The sequence below is a fragment of the Anomaloglossus baeobatrachus genome, chromosome 8 (genome assembly GCF_048569485.1).
Source record: "Anomaloglossus baeobatrachus isolate aAnoBae1 chromosome 8, aAnoBae1.hap1, whole genome shotgun sequence".
NCBI lineage: Eukaryota > Metazoa > Chordata > Amphibia > Anura > Aromobatidae > Anomaloglossus > Anomaloglossus baeobatrachus.
This window is the reverse complement of record NC_134360.1, coordinates 194,953,503-194,968,722: the sequence shown is the minus strand read 5'-3', so window position 1 is coordinate 194,968,722 and position 15,220 is coordinate 194,953,503. Positions and strand designations below refer to the sequence as shown.

Genomic DNA, 15,220 nt, shown 5'->3' with positions numbered 1-15,220 from the left:
ACTAGTTGGCCCTCTGTGTTATTATACCCCTATGGGCGTGACATTATTTCCAAAAGACAGCGTCACTACAAGCTCCTTGCGCATGTATGCGGTTCATTTTGGCTGCGCCCGTGTACTTTTGAAGCCAAAATTCCAGACTTCATTAGGCGTAATGTGCCTGATCGGAAGTTCAGAAGACGTGAATGGGAGCAGTCTCCTGATCACGCGGCGTGCGCCAAATGAAGCAGAGAAGTGTCCACCCTGCTTCGGAGGTGCACTAACGCGGCCGAAATGAGCTGCGCATATGTGCGATATTTCCATTAGCTGGCAGGGTCTCCGACTCATGGAAATTATGCTATCATATCCACAGGTATGACTATTGCCGAGTTGGAGGATATAGGGGACCCGACAGGTTCCCCGTAATGTGGTGCTCAAAGTAAGAAAGGCTGGGGTCTGTGGATGGACGGTATTACCTGGTTTAGGAATCCTTCAACGCACTATTCCAGTAGAATATCACAGCAAAGATTAGCGCAGAGCTGCACACTGTATGTATGTGAACAGCGCACTAGAGACCTGCCACGTACAGATGGAGATTTCTTACTGCCCTACCGCACAGAGTGAAAACCCGTATACACAGGATCCTATAGACAAATTCTTCATTACGCCATATTCTAGTCTAAAGCGATCCCCCCGATTCAGTATCTTCTGCAGCGTTTGGGGAGGTTTATAACTAACTCATTGTAATGCCAATTCATTACGGCTGTCAAATCTGTCACCAGAAAATCCCCATCGACTTCATTAAAGAGGATTTTATGTGCTCAACCAAACCAGAGCCTTCAAAAGAGCTCCTGATCCAGATCATGAAAAATCCCACCGACATCCTCCAAACAGGTTATTTCCCTCTTTATCTTCCTGTCGGACCCACGAGACCCATCCGTCAGGGCTGTGCCAATACCATTACTAAGTGATGGGCACAGAGCTCACAGCGAAGTGCAACGATAAACATTTAAGGCCGAGGAACATTCGTTTTGATTGCATACATTATAATACATTACCTTGTCTTCCTTTTTAACAATCTATGGCCTGACATTTTGTCACAGGCAATTTGTGTCACCAAAGTAAATACATTTAAATGCAGAGGTAAAGAAGCAGATTACGACTATCACTAATATATCCTTCTGTAAAAAGGAACTAAGGGGTAAGGTTTCTCCTTGTGGAGAGTGATATGCCTGGCATATCAGTGTAAGGAGGCTTATAGGCCATGCAATGCTCCTTTAGGAAAATAAGCATATTACCTCTTCAGAGAGGAAGACTGCTTAAATCATTAGGACCACCTATTGGAAGTAACTCCTAAAAGTCAATATCGACCCTTTAACAAAGGCCCTTTAGACTCTAACCTTAAATTTGCAGACATTGCGTTTCAGGTTATTGCCCCTCATCAGTGAAAAGTACAAGTGCAACTCAATAAATTAGAACACCAAAAAGTTAATTTCAGTAATTAAATACAAAAAGTGAAAACGCATATTATATAGTCATTACACACAGAGGGATCTATTCCTATATATTATAGAGAGTCATTACACACAGAGGGATCTATTCCTATATATTATAGAGAGTCATTACACACAGAGGGATCTATTCCTATATATTATAGAGTCATTACACACAGAGGCATCTATTCCTATATATTATAGAGAGTCATTACACACAGAGGGATCTATTCCTATATATTATAGAGAGTCATTACACACAGAGGCATCTATTCCTATATATTATAGAGTCATTACACACAGAGGGATCTATTCCTATATATTATAGAGAGTCATTACACACAGAGGGATCTATTCCTATATACAGTATTATATAGTCATTACACAGAGGGATCTATTCCTATATATTATATAGTCATTACACACAGAGGGATCTATTCCTATATATTATAGAGAGTCATTACACACAGAGGGATCTATTCCTATATATTATAGAGAGTCATTACACAGAGGGATCTATTCCTATATATTATATAGTCATTACACACAGGTATCTATTCCTATATACAGTATTATACAGTCATTACACAGAGGGATCTATTCCTATATATTATATAGTCATTACACACAGAGGGATCTATTCCATTATATAGAGTCATTACACACAGAGGGATCTATTCCTATATATTATATAGTCATTACACACAGAGGGATCTATTCCATTATAAAGAGTCATTACACACAGAGGGATCTATTCCTATATATTATATAGTCATTACACACAGAGGGATCTATTCCAATATATTATATAGAGTCATTACACACAGAGGGATCTATTCCTATATATTATATAGAGTCATTACACACAGAGGGATCTATTCCTATATATTATATAGAGTCATTACACACAGAGGGATCTATTCCTATATATTATATAGTCATTACACACAGAGGGATCTATTCCAATATATTATATAGAGTCATTACACACAGAGGGATCTATTTCAAGTGTTTATTTCTGAAAGCGAAATAAACTGTGGGAAGAAAGGCGCAAATAGGGTCTTACCCGGTATAACAATGGAAAGTGAATGTGCAATAGGAGCACTCACCTGATGAGGTTGTGTCAGTCACAACCCCTTTAACAGCATGAAAGGAACGTGGAAGGCAGCAGTCCCGCAAAAAACAGAGTAATTTCGGATGATGGGAGAAAAGCAGGTTTAAATACCGCGCCAAACCACAGGAATCAAGATGAAAACAGTAAATCTCTTTTCTTTATTTTCACAGGTCTACGCGTTTCAAGGACATATCCGTCCTCTTCCTCAGGACAAAGCTGCTGTTTTTAGGCTGGAGAGGGCACAATAACCATGAGCCTTCCCAGTCTCGTAAGATTAGCCCCCAGCTGTCTGCTTTACTTTTGCTGGTTATCAAAAATAGAGTGACCCCCACACAGTTTCTTTAAATTATTTCTTTATTCCCTATCCAGAGATACAGGCAGATCGTGCTGCATCGTGAAGGAAAGAGAGTGCTGCTCTATAATGTCTACTGCTGCTTCTGTCTGAGATACATAGAAGAGCAGGAATCTGCTGACCCCCCCATTTATATAAAAACAATAGGCTATAAAAGGGGTCTATGGTTTAAAGGAACAAAAAGAATAATGGATTGTGACTTTAACCCTTACTTCATTTGTCCCAACGTTTGAGGAAGGGCATGAAAAGTTACGAAACCTGTTCAGGCCGTTCGTAAACTTATCTAAGGATTTATCATGCATGCCAAGCCCGGAGAAGACATTTACATGTGCTATATAAACTTCTTCCGTCATGGTACGGTTAATAAACCACAGAAGGAGAAAAAGGATTACAGATTATAGACTGCAGAACCTGGAGTAAAGCGGAAAGGCCGGCCCGTGGCATGAGCTCACGCTCACCTCCTACCTCCACAGCCCACAACACATTTATAATCATTGTTTTCCTTCAGCACAACCTCAGCGAGAGGGAAGGAAAGCACCAGACACAGCCCAGCATATGTTTCCCAGAGATTTAATACACAACACTTATTATAGTCCTAATTAACATTCTGTGCCATTTGTAGTAATTGATATAATGGCAGAATCCCGAACGTTTCCACTGCAGCTAGAAAACGAGAGAACTCTGCTTTATTGCGGTACTGCTACAAAACTGAACAGTAAAGGTACCGTCACACTGAACAATATACCAGCGATCCCGACAACTATACAACCTGATAGGGATCGCTGGTAAGTCGCTAGGAGGGCGCTGGTGAGATGTCACACAGTCGGACCTTAACGACGACGCACCAACGATCCGGCGATCCATGACAACTTGTACAACAACATCGCTGGTCACTGAGACCATGTCACATTGAACGATTAGCAACATATAGGCGTGCATCTACGTTGCCCCCCCCCCCCCGCTCCTATTGGTGGTCGTAAGTGCGTAGTGACTGGGCGTAGTGACTTGCCTTGCTTCCATCCAAAGGTTCTGGATTGCAGTAGAGTCCTCCGGGCTGTGAATCCGCAAACCAGCACGCAAGCCTGGAGGTGTCTAGTACGATCCGAAAAGCAGTATGTGCTCGTGAACAAAGGACGGAAATGCGACCTTGTTGCCTTCTTTTCAAGTAAAGCTGTAGTCGTGACCACCAAAAGGAGTTGAAGAGGGCGTTGTAAAGAAAAGGCAAAACCACGCCTGCGTCGCTGAATTCTGAGTCGCCAACGAAGTTGCTCGTTGTTGATATGGTGTCAGACATGTTGCCCAGTGGGACACCAACAACCAAAAAATGGTCCAGGACATTCAGCAACAACCAACGACCTCACAGCAGGGGCCAGGTTGTTGCTGGATGTCACACACAACAACAATCGCTAGCAACATCGCTGTTACGTCACAAAACCCGTGACTCATCGGCGATGTTACTTAGTGAGACGTGGCCTTAAGGCTGTGTGCACACAGTGCATTTTTATAGGGGGTTTTCTTTAAGCATTTTTGAATGCAGTTTTGTCACAAAACTATGAGTCCTTATGCCAGCAAAGTCAATGAGAATTCTGAAGTGTTGTTGCTTTTTTTTCCCCCTTGCAAATTTGGTGAGAAATATTCTGCAGCATGTCAATTCTTTCAGCATTTTTGCAGCGTTTTTCCACCAGAGAATGCATGAAAACACGTTGGAAAAAACGCATGCAAAAAAAGCATTACAGAAACGCAAGGCAAAAACCGCTAGGTGTAAAAAACGCAAAGCGCAAAAACCACTAGACAAAAACCGCAAGGCAAAAACCACTAGGCAAAAACCGCAAGGCAAAAACCGCAAGGGAAAAACCGCAAGGGAAAAACCACTAGACAAAAACCGCAAGGCAAAAACCACTAGGCAAAAACCGCAAGGGAAAAACCACTAGGCAAAAACCGCAAGGGAAAAACCACTAGGCAAAAACCGCAAGGGAAAAACCACTAGGCAAAAACCGCAAGGGAAAAACCACTAGGCAAAAACCGCAAGGGAAAAACCACTAGGCAAAAACCGCAAGGGAAAAACCACTAGGCAAAAACCGCAAGGGAAAAACCACTAGGCAAAACCCGCAAGGGGCAAAGACCGCAAGGGGCAAAGACCGCAAGGGGCAAAGACCGCAAGGGGCAAAGACCGCAAGGGGCAAAGACCGCAAGGGGCAAAGACCGCAAGGGGCAAAGACCGCAAGGGGCAAAGACCGCAAGGGGCAAAGACCGCAAGGGGCAAAGACCGCAAGGGGCAAAGACCGCAAGGGGCAAAGACCGCAAGGGGCAAAGACCGCAGGGCAAAAACGCAGTGGGGTTTTTTCTGCCAAGAGATGCAGAAATTTCTGCAACCAAATAATAAAGTGCGCACATAGCCTCAAAAGGCCCAATGCTCAAAAGGAACTATCCCAATACATTTTTCCCTCTTTTTGGTTTATAGCAAGTGACAAGTCCTGTTTAAGTTTGATCCCTTTAGCTGAAGTGTAAAAACAGCCTTAAAACCATCAACCGAAGAATCCATGCAAAGCAAACGTCTGGTTCCCAAAACAAGTGCAAACAATTAGATTCGGCTGCTATATTTCTTGGGCAGGCTTTTTCTTGTAGACACGTCCATTTTTCTTTCTTTTTACTGCATTGCATAAATAATCCTTCCTGCCTTGGAGAAGAAGTATTCAAACATGGAAAATTTACGATCACTGGCCCTTTAAGAGTTAAGTCCTATGTATTATTATTGTAATATAAAATATAAACTTTGTAACATTTATTTAAAGCTCAAATATTGTGACAATGAATACACAAGAGGGGTGAAGAGAGTAAATCCGGGCTTCCCCACCGCACAAAGCCTTTCTGCAGCAGAGTAAATCGCTGTCACCTTTAATTAAAAGGCTCCAACACTGAAAGGCCGAGCAGCGATCAGCATGCAGATCAGGTAAGCGCCAGGATACCGCTGGTTATAGGAGGGTCACGCTTCATCCTGGGCGAGACTCACTGCAAAAGGTTTGTTGTTGTTTTTCTGGATTCTAACAAGCAGATGTTTAAACAATACACAAAATATTTCCTATGTAAATTCAAGCACAACGTTCTGGTTTTGTACTGTCATTAGTGAGAGACATATGGCTACGAGAATACAAAAACAAAAATAAAACACAATTGCAAGGACAGATAAACCTACACACTTATTTTTCAGATCCGTTTTTATTATTGTGATCAAAAAAAAAAAAAAAAAATAATGACATTTTACCGCAGAAAATCTATAATCACTATTCACTGCCCTTCAGTCATCCTCTTCTGTCAAAATATACTAATTTCTGGGAAAGTTAGGAAATAACCTAAGGTAAATCTGCCTAGTTATCCAGATATATTAACATAAAAAAACAATCACCCCGGGCCACGGCAAATCGCCCCCCAGCCCCGGAAAATCGCCCCCCCCCCCTCCCCCAGCCCCAGCTAAAATCCAGCCCCAGCTAAAAACCAGCCCCAGCCCCAGCAAAATCAGCCCCAGCCCCAGCAAAATCACCCCCAGCCCCAGCAAAATCACCCCCAGCCCCAGCAAAATCACCCCCAGCTCCAGCAAAACCACCCCCAGCTCCAGCAAAACCACCCCCAGCTCCAGCAAAACCACCCCCAGCTCCAGCAAAACCACCCCCAGCTCCAGCAAAACCACCCCCAGCTCCAGCAAAACCACCCCCAGCTCCAGCAAAACCACCCCCAGCTCCAGCAAAACCACCCCCAGCTCCAGCAAAACCACCCCCAGCTCCAGCAAAATCACCCCCAGCTCCAGCAAAATCACCCCCAGCTCCAGCAAAATCACCCCCAGCTCCAGCAAAATCACCCCCAGCTCCAGCAAAATCACCCCCAGCTCCAGCAAAATCACCCCCAGCTCCAGCAAATCACACTAGCACTACCACAAATAGGTCCAAATTTCTAGTTGACCAACTACTGCTCAGCTTTCACTCGCTCAAGAACAGTTTGGTAATGAAAGCGGCACTTTTTTTCTTGTAATCTAGCCAGGCAACCAACAAAAAAAAAAAAATAATAATTTTTGGCTTTATGTAGAAATGAGGGCACATGACTACTACAGCCAATTAATGTATGTGTGGTTACATGCCTGTCGCCATGTGACAGTGTAATAATGAGAACTTGTTTATCAAGCAAACTGAAACTGACACTCAAGTACAAATTCACAGTAATATAAAGTATCCCTTTTCCAAACATAACCCTGTAAATGCAGCCTCACAATTCATCTGCTGATGTAATCTGTCCTCATTTGGTGTCTTCAGACCATATGACACGGCGGAGTTCACCGAGCCGCCCCGAGGCATTGCATGTGACATTCCACACGACTGAAAACAGGCAGCTTTAAGCTCAATTTGAAAAAAAGTGAAAGTTGAGTTCTACAAGGATTGTAAGAGGTGAAGAGCAACATTAAGAGGAAAATGTCAGGGTCAATAAGGGATAAGGCACCCGGGAGTGGGGAGGGGAGGATGACACTAAACTAGTCATGGATAAAATACTCCCTGAATATGCTACAGATATTCTATATAAATAGAAAAAATGGCTGATAAAATGCCAGCAGACAAGACATGGGTCTCACACACAGTACTAGACTTAAGGTCCGGCGCCCCAACATCTTACAGGTACAGTAGAGATGCCGCCTGATCAGAGGCACCATTCCTATGACGGCTCACCTATAAAGCAAGATTAAAGTCCATAAACAAACGGCGATCGACTACCAGCTACTTGCTTAATGGCCATTTCACAGGATCTGACAAAATTGGTCCGATAATTTTATTTCATACTGTTTTGTTGCATGTGTGTATATAGATATTTTGTGGTTTCAACCATTTTATTTTGTGGTCATTTTACCTCTTCTTCCAAAGGCCACGACGACTTGATGGATGAATGCTCTATATGAAGTTTGATCTTGTGCAGCCTAGATAGGGTCCACCAGGGTCTTCTTCACCATTATTTTGATAGTATCAAGCCATCGGGTTGCTGGTCTTCCTCTTCACCTTGTTCCTTTCATTCTTCCAACCATGTTGTCCTTCTCCAGTGATCACACTCTTCGTCTGATGTGTCCAAAGTAGGCAAGTCGTACCTTGGTGATCCTTGCTTCATGTGACATGTCTGGCTTGATTTGTTCCAGAATTGATTTTGTTCTTCTTGCCATCGATCCAGTTGATAACATCCTTCTCCAGCACCACATTTCGAAGGCAATGATTCTTCTTCTGTCTTGTTCCTTTATCGTCCAGGTTTCACCTTCGTATGTTGTCACAAAAAAAGATCAAACTATGTACGAGCCGAGACCAGACTATGTACAAGCCATGTCTTCTTCACCAGTGAAATGTTGCTCGATTTGATGACTCCTTTGTTGCTTTGACCAAAGCTATTCTCCTATTGACTTCTAGTGTTGTGCTGCATCTTAAGTGATAATTAGATCCAAGTAGGCTGAAGTACTTTACAACTTAAGGCCCCTTTCACACGTCAGTGATTCTGGTACGTTTCTGCTTTTTTTTAAACGTACCAGAATCCCTGACATTCGCAGACCCATTATAATGAATGGGTCTGCTCACACGTCAGTGATTTTTCACTGCACGTGTCTCCGTGCGGCGTACCCGCGTGTGCGTGATTGCCGCACGGAGACATGTCCATATTTTTCTGGCATCACTGATGTTCCACGGACCACGCAGTGGTGTGGTCCGTGAAACACGTGCCAGAAAAAAAACGTGCATTTAAAATAATAAACATTTTAACTCACCCGGCGTCCAGCGATGTCCTCTGCAGCCCGTTTTGCCTGCTGCTTCTAAGCCGGCTGATTACTGTCGCGCATCTTAATGATGCACGACACAGCCAACCCGGAAGCAGCTGCTGCAGGGGTCACCGCCGGCCGGATGCTGCACCGCGGGAGGATTCAGCACCACGGAGAGCGGGAGCGCGCACAGGTGAGTTGATTGCTAAGTGCAATCACGGGCCACGGAGAACGGAGCCCGGATTGCACTTAGACAACCCACGTGTGCCGTGATTCACGGCACACGCAGGGACATGTGCGTGTTTTACACGCCAGTGAAAAACGTCTGTTTTTCACTGACGTGTGAAACGGGCCTAAGAGTTCATCGCCGTCCATCTCAAATGTGTCCTGGTTGTACCAAGCAGTAGTCAATATCCTTGTCTTCTTTGTATTGAGTAGGAGTCCCAGTTAGAGCTTTCCATCTTGACACTCCGTAGCTATGCCTGTTGCGATCAATGTTGTATCGTCTGTGTATTTAAGATTGTTGATGATTCGTCCAGTAATTTTTATTCCTTATTCTTTTACAGCACATCCAGCCTTCCTGAAAATAGCTCCTGCACATAAAGTGAAGGTGCCAGGATGCCGCCTTGTCTGACACCTCGCTCTACTTTGAGCCATGCCGTGTCACCATGTTCCGTTCGGACTGTTGCTTCTTGGTCTATGTAAAGGTTTTTGATGAGGCTGATCAGATGGTTTTACTAAATGCATAAAGAACATAATTTTATATGGTGACAAAGTGATCGTTCGGGTTTTTTTTTTTATGCATTTAGTAAAAAGGATGGCAAAACAAAATGATTGAAACAAAATAACTACATACATACACAATTAAAACCGTATGAAATAAAATTATCCTTTTGAAACCTGTTATTTCAGTGTTGACTCCCAGCCAACGCATGGTCATAAGTTCCTTTTAAAAATATACCACGTTTGATCCTGAAATTGACCATCTCTTTGGAAGTGTCTATCAGGACTTCCTGATTATGTGCTATGGATATCCTGAACGTCAGCAGCACAGCTGGAAAGTAATAATAATAGAATTTATTCACTTATATAGCGCTATTAATTCCACAGCGCTTTACATACATTAGCAACACTGTCCCCATTGGGGCTCACAATCTAGAGACCCTATCTGTATGTCTTTGGAGTGTTGGAGGAAACCGGGGATCCTGGAGAACATACAGACTCCATGCAGAAGTTGTTCTTGGTGGGATTTGAACCCACGACCCCAGCGCTGCAAGACTGCAGTGCTAACCACTGAGCCACCAAAAGTGATATATTCTTGCACAAGTAAACCTGTAAAAATGCCACAAACTATAGAAAGAAGTGGCCCTGCACCACCGCGCTGTGTCTCGCACCAGCATCAGCAAGGAGTAGGTTAGTGGAAGTCGTTCCAGGAGGTAGACTGGCAGTGTGTGCTCGTTGAACAGAGGAGTTTTCTCATAAAGCCAGCAAATAGATGGAAACACAATGGCACATACCAACGAAGATCCAGATATTAACGTTATTTCATCCAACGGTGCAGGTAAAAAGTGGGAGGAGAGCTGGGTGCAGGTCCCCTCAGGAAGACGGCCGCTTCGTGACCAAAAGCACTTCTACGGGTTGGACCCCTAGAAGTGCTTTTGGGCACGAAACGGCCGTTGTCCTGAGTGGACCCGCACCCAGCTCTCCTCCAGCTTTTTACCTGCACCGTTGGATGAAATAAAAACGTTAATATCTGGATCTTCGTTGGTATGTGCCGTTGTTTTTCTATTTGCTGGCTTTATGAATAAACCTGTAAAAATGCCGAAGGTGACAACTGTCTACAGGGCTCTAGGCATAAGCATCTTGAGGAACACATGGGAACCATTAATGGAACATCAAATTTCCACAAAAAGTATCTGAAGCAACCTGTTACATTGCCTTGCACATGTAGTATGATGTGCGGAGAGCATAATATAAAGAAGGAGAAGCTGCGTAGAAGAATACATGTATAACTTGACGTTTAGTCATTGAAATCTCTGGAGTGAGCAAGCATACGAGTCCAGCGGGCGGTCCTACTAGTGATTAGCAGTCTTCACTGTATGCAGAAATATCTGTCAATCACTGAAGAGGACCGCCCACTGGACTCACACATACAAAACTCTTGGTATTTCATGGAATAAAATGCAAGTTTTCTTAACCTTTTCGCAAAAAAAAAGTGCTATCTGATCAGTTCCTCCTGCTCTATAGGACCTGCCTGCAAATCAGACCCTAATTTCAACATAAAAGGTTCCCTTTAAAGGGAAGGTTAAAAAGCTAACGTAGCCAAAAAAGTAACGTACGCAATTTATTGTTTTGCTTTTCCTTTTTTTTTTTACAATTAAGTTTCCACCTTTTCTGACATTTGAGGCATTTAAAGGGAGCCTGTCACCAGTTTTTTGCCCTATAAGCTGCGGCAACCAACGGGCTCTTATATACAGTATTCTAACATGCTGTATATAAGAGCCCAGGTCGCTGTGCAGAGCGTAAAAATCACTTTATAATACTCACCTAAACAGTTGCTGAGGTGGATGTGGCTCAGATGGGAGACTTCGTCCTCAGGCGCCGCCTCTTTCGGCCATCTTTGTCGCCACCTCTGTCGTCCTTCTGAAGCTGCGGTGCATGACGTGTCCGATATCATACACACTCGCCGGCATTCAAGTCCTCGGCAGGGCAGATCAAAGTATTGTAGTGCACATGCGCGGGACCGGCGAGTGTGTATGACTTAGACGCGTCATGCACACACGCTTCAGAAGGAAAACGAAGATGGCCGAAAGAAGAGGCGCCGCTGGCACCGGAGAACGAAGACGCCCATCTGACCAGAATCCACCGCAGTGCGACCGTTAGTTGAGTTTTATAAAATGTTTATGTTCTACACAGCGGCCTGGGCTCTTAAATACAGCATGTTAGAATGTTGTATATAAGAGCCCACTGGTGGTGGCTGCAGCTTATAGGGTAAAAAACTGATGACAGGTTCCCTTTAAGATACTTTCCCACTTTAATTCCAACATTCTATTGGTCTTAGGAACAGACGAAAAGAATTCATGTCAAATAAATCGGTTGCATACCTGCGACAAATCAGAAGCAGAGGGGCTTCACGGCTTATTATGGAGTGCGGCGTGTGTCAGTTTTTAGACCATTTTTACAATAAAACGAAAAATCTATTATGTTCCATTGTATAATTCATCGTAGGTACAAACCTCAATACATTTAAAAGTGATCTTAAAGAGCTGGTTAACTTTGTGAAATGACATTGTATTTTCCCGGCTGAATGAGAGGACAGCACTTACCTAAGCTGTTTTGCATAGTTCTGCTCGATTTCTAATCTTTCTTTGACAAATTTTGCATACTTGTCCAGGAAGTCTAATCCCCATTGTGTGTGTTTCTCTAAATTATCGAACTGATCCTGCAACATAAAGAAATAAGTATTAATTAAAAAAAATGCACATTTCACATCAACAGCAAAAGACAAAATATCACATCTAACGGTACTAGATAACTACAAGCATACGGATATTATGCGTGTCCATCAAGTCTCTAGAGTACATATTTCATGACCCCAATGGTAATGCACAGTCACACTTCCATAAACCTTTCTACAGAGCAAAGAAATAGTCACAGTAATATAAAATATCACTTTTCCCAAACATAACCCTGTAAATGCAGCCTCACAATTCATCTGCTGATGTAATCTGTCCTCATTTGGTGTCTTCAGACCATATGACACCGCGGAGCTCACCGAGCCGCCCCGAGGCATTGCATGTGACATTCCACACTACTGAAAACTGGTATTGATGGAAATCAATATCTAAATGGCAGTATGATTCCAACATGAGAACTGAGTCCAGCCTGGGAGAGTGCTGGTGTCCAAGTGTATTCAGTATCTTCCCACGCAGGCTAATTGGCAGCTGCAGCTTATACTGAGCAGTGTAAGATCTCAGCAGGGAGCAGCGACACAGATGTCAATCAGGAGAGGTCATAAGAGATTATCTTATGGCCGTTCTGACATGGATTTCAAAAGAACAGGTCTAATATCCATTAAAAGGAGTTTTCTGATTTCCATTTTTTAATCCTCTGAAGGATTTTCCAGTATCAAAATCACAAACCTAGCTATAGACCCTCCTCTGGAGATCCATCAATGTCTCTCCACCACTGCACCTAGTCTATGTGGACAGGTTGCAGCGGTCACGTCAAGAATACAGCACAGGCATAGTTGTGCTTATCTTCACACTGGCAAAGTCCTTGGAGGATATCCTTCATTGTTAGGCTGCTTTCACACCTCCGGTTTTAGCAGAGCCAACCAATCCAGCTCTAAAACCTATGCAACGGATGCGGCAACAATACCGCATCCTTTGCATACGTTTTTTACATGCGGCCCGTCCGGTTTTTGCCGCTTGCGGCAGGCAACTGAGCATGCGCAGTGGAAAAAACCGCATGCGGCGTCCATAGCCATGCATTGCAAAATCGCGCCGCATCGGCCGGATGCGGCGTGATGCGTTTTTTTTTTTTGCCGGACAAAAAAAAAACGTGCCAGGCAACATTCCATCCGGCCGCCGCATCGGCTAAATCTGCCAAATGCAGCAAAAACGGACCGAACGCAAACTCATGCGGCACAAGACGGCACTAATGTAAGTCTATGCAAAAAAAACCCGCAACTAACGGCAAAAAAAACCAAAAAACGGTTGCGTTTTTTCTGCAAAGCGCCGGATTGTGCCGCACAGGAAAAACCGGATGTGTGAAAGCAGCCTTAGGCCGGTTTCACACATCCGGCTTTTCGCTTGTTTGCCGGATCCGGCGCTCTCCCATACAGTGACTACAGTACAGTGACAGCGCAACAAGCGCCGGTCACATGCTGTCATGTGACCGGCGCATGTGACCCGGAAGTTACAGCGCTGTCACTGTACTGTATTGTCTGTACGGGAGAGCGCCGGATCCGGCAAACCGGCGAAAAGCCGGATGTGTGAAACCGGCCTTAGCCGTTTGTATTGTGAAAACTAGCTCCACTTAAACCAGAGTTTTGCAACTGTAAGCAACTAACGTACTCATAATTCTACAGATTATCCTATATAAAAGGAACACTTGCATTCAGTTACTATTGGGAAATTCATCTGCTATCAACCTGCAGGACATTTTGCCCCAGACAATAAATTTGGAGTCATCATTAACATTTATTAGACTAGTGTAAGATGTTATTTTTTTCCTCCATGAAATGGAACATCACTGTCAGCAAAAAGGAAGATTATCTTCACCACTTATTCTTAGCCGATTGCCCAACCTATGACCACGCACCCATTACAGACTGATACAATTCCCTATACTTTCATGAAAACAAGCTGTGTGCAAACACCGATGAGAAATGTTCATCCTGACCATGCAGAACCATGAATGCTACATGTGGACTATATACAGGCTGTAACTGATAAGAACAAGATAAGTAATGCAGTCACAAAATAAGTCCCCTTATACAGTGTGTCCAACCAGATCGTGTCTACCGCCATTAACACGAGAACGGCGGCAGCTATAGGAATAGAAGTGGTGTCTAGGTATAGTAAAGTAGCCATGCGCTATGCAATGAAACCAAATTTTTGAATTTGAAACCACTTTTTTTCTCTCTCTCTCGTTCCATTTGAGATAAAAATGCTAACTCCGTTGTTTTCCACCAGGTGGCGGTAAAGGTGGTTTCACTGCGTAGCGCATGGCTACTTTACTATACCTAGACACCACTTCTATGCCTATAGCTGCTGCCGTTCTCAAGTTAATGGCGGTGAACAGGATATGGGTGGATATAGAAATAAGCAAAATGTTTATTGTATAGATATCAGTGCAAAAATACCATTAAAAACAATTAAAAACACCAGGACACCTGTCCCATGAACCAAGCAATAAAGTGCTAAATACAAAGGCACACAAATACATGCACAGAAATATGGTAACAATATATCAATAGCAGGTATAAATAAAACCTGGAACAGACATCAGGGACCGTATGAGAAAGGTAAATAACCCCTAGCATGCAGAAATGGTAGCAGGACTAATTCACCCAGAGAGGTCCATAAGGCTATAATCACCTAAGTAGGATCAAAATTCAGTCATAATTAAGGTGTCAGGAAATGTGCCCCAACCCTACGCGTGTCGCTCTCTACAAGAGCTTCATCAGGGGAAGGTGGTTCTCTGATAGGACCGACAGCCCAAACTATGCACTGGATATATCCAGCTTCAGAGCAGCACTAACACGCTATGAAGCAAAGACCCCATAGGCTGCACACCCCTACATTACATAAGTTACTGTCCACCACTGATGGACAGCAGAGGTGGCTGTTAACTTAGGAAACGAGCAATAAAGTATTAAAAACCTCTCTGCTCTTGAGAGCTAAGATTTTATTAAGAACTACATTACAAAGTTGATCGTTTTTACAAAAACTTTACAATTTCACAGATTTAGAAGATAAGACAACCCCTTTAGTTTCAGGAAGGTACAG

General features: G+C 43.5%; 1 protein-coding gene across 3 annotated transcripts in view; it reads right to left on the bottom strand.

Moving 5' to 3' along the window:
* FNBP1L (formin binding protein 1 like) overlaps positions 1-15,220 on the bottom strand; it is a 169,651-nt gene that overhangs the window by 70,049 nt on the left and 84,382 nt on the right. For all 3 annotated transcript variants that reach the window (XM_075322345.1, XM_075322346.1, XM_075322347.1), the window contains exon 2: positions 12,032-12,147. In XM_075322345.1, coding sequence (XP_075178460.1) covers positions 12,032-12,147 — 116 coding nt within the window. The remainder of the gene's footprint in view (positions 1-12,031; positions 12,148-15,220) is intronic.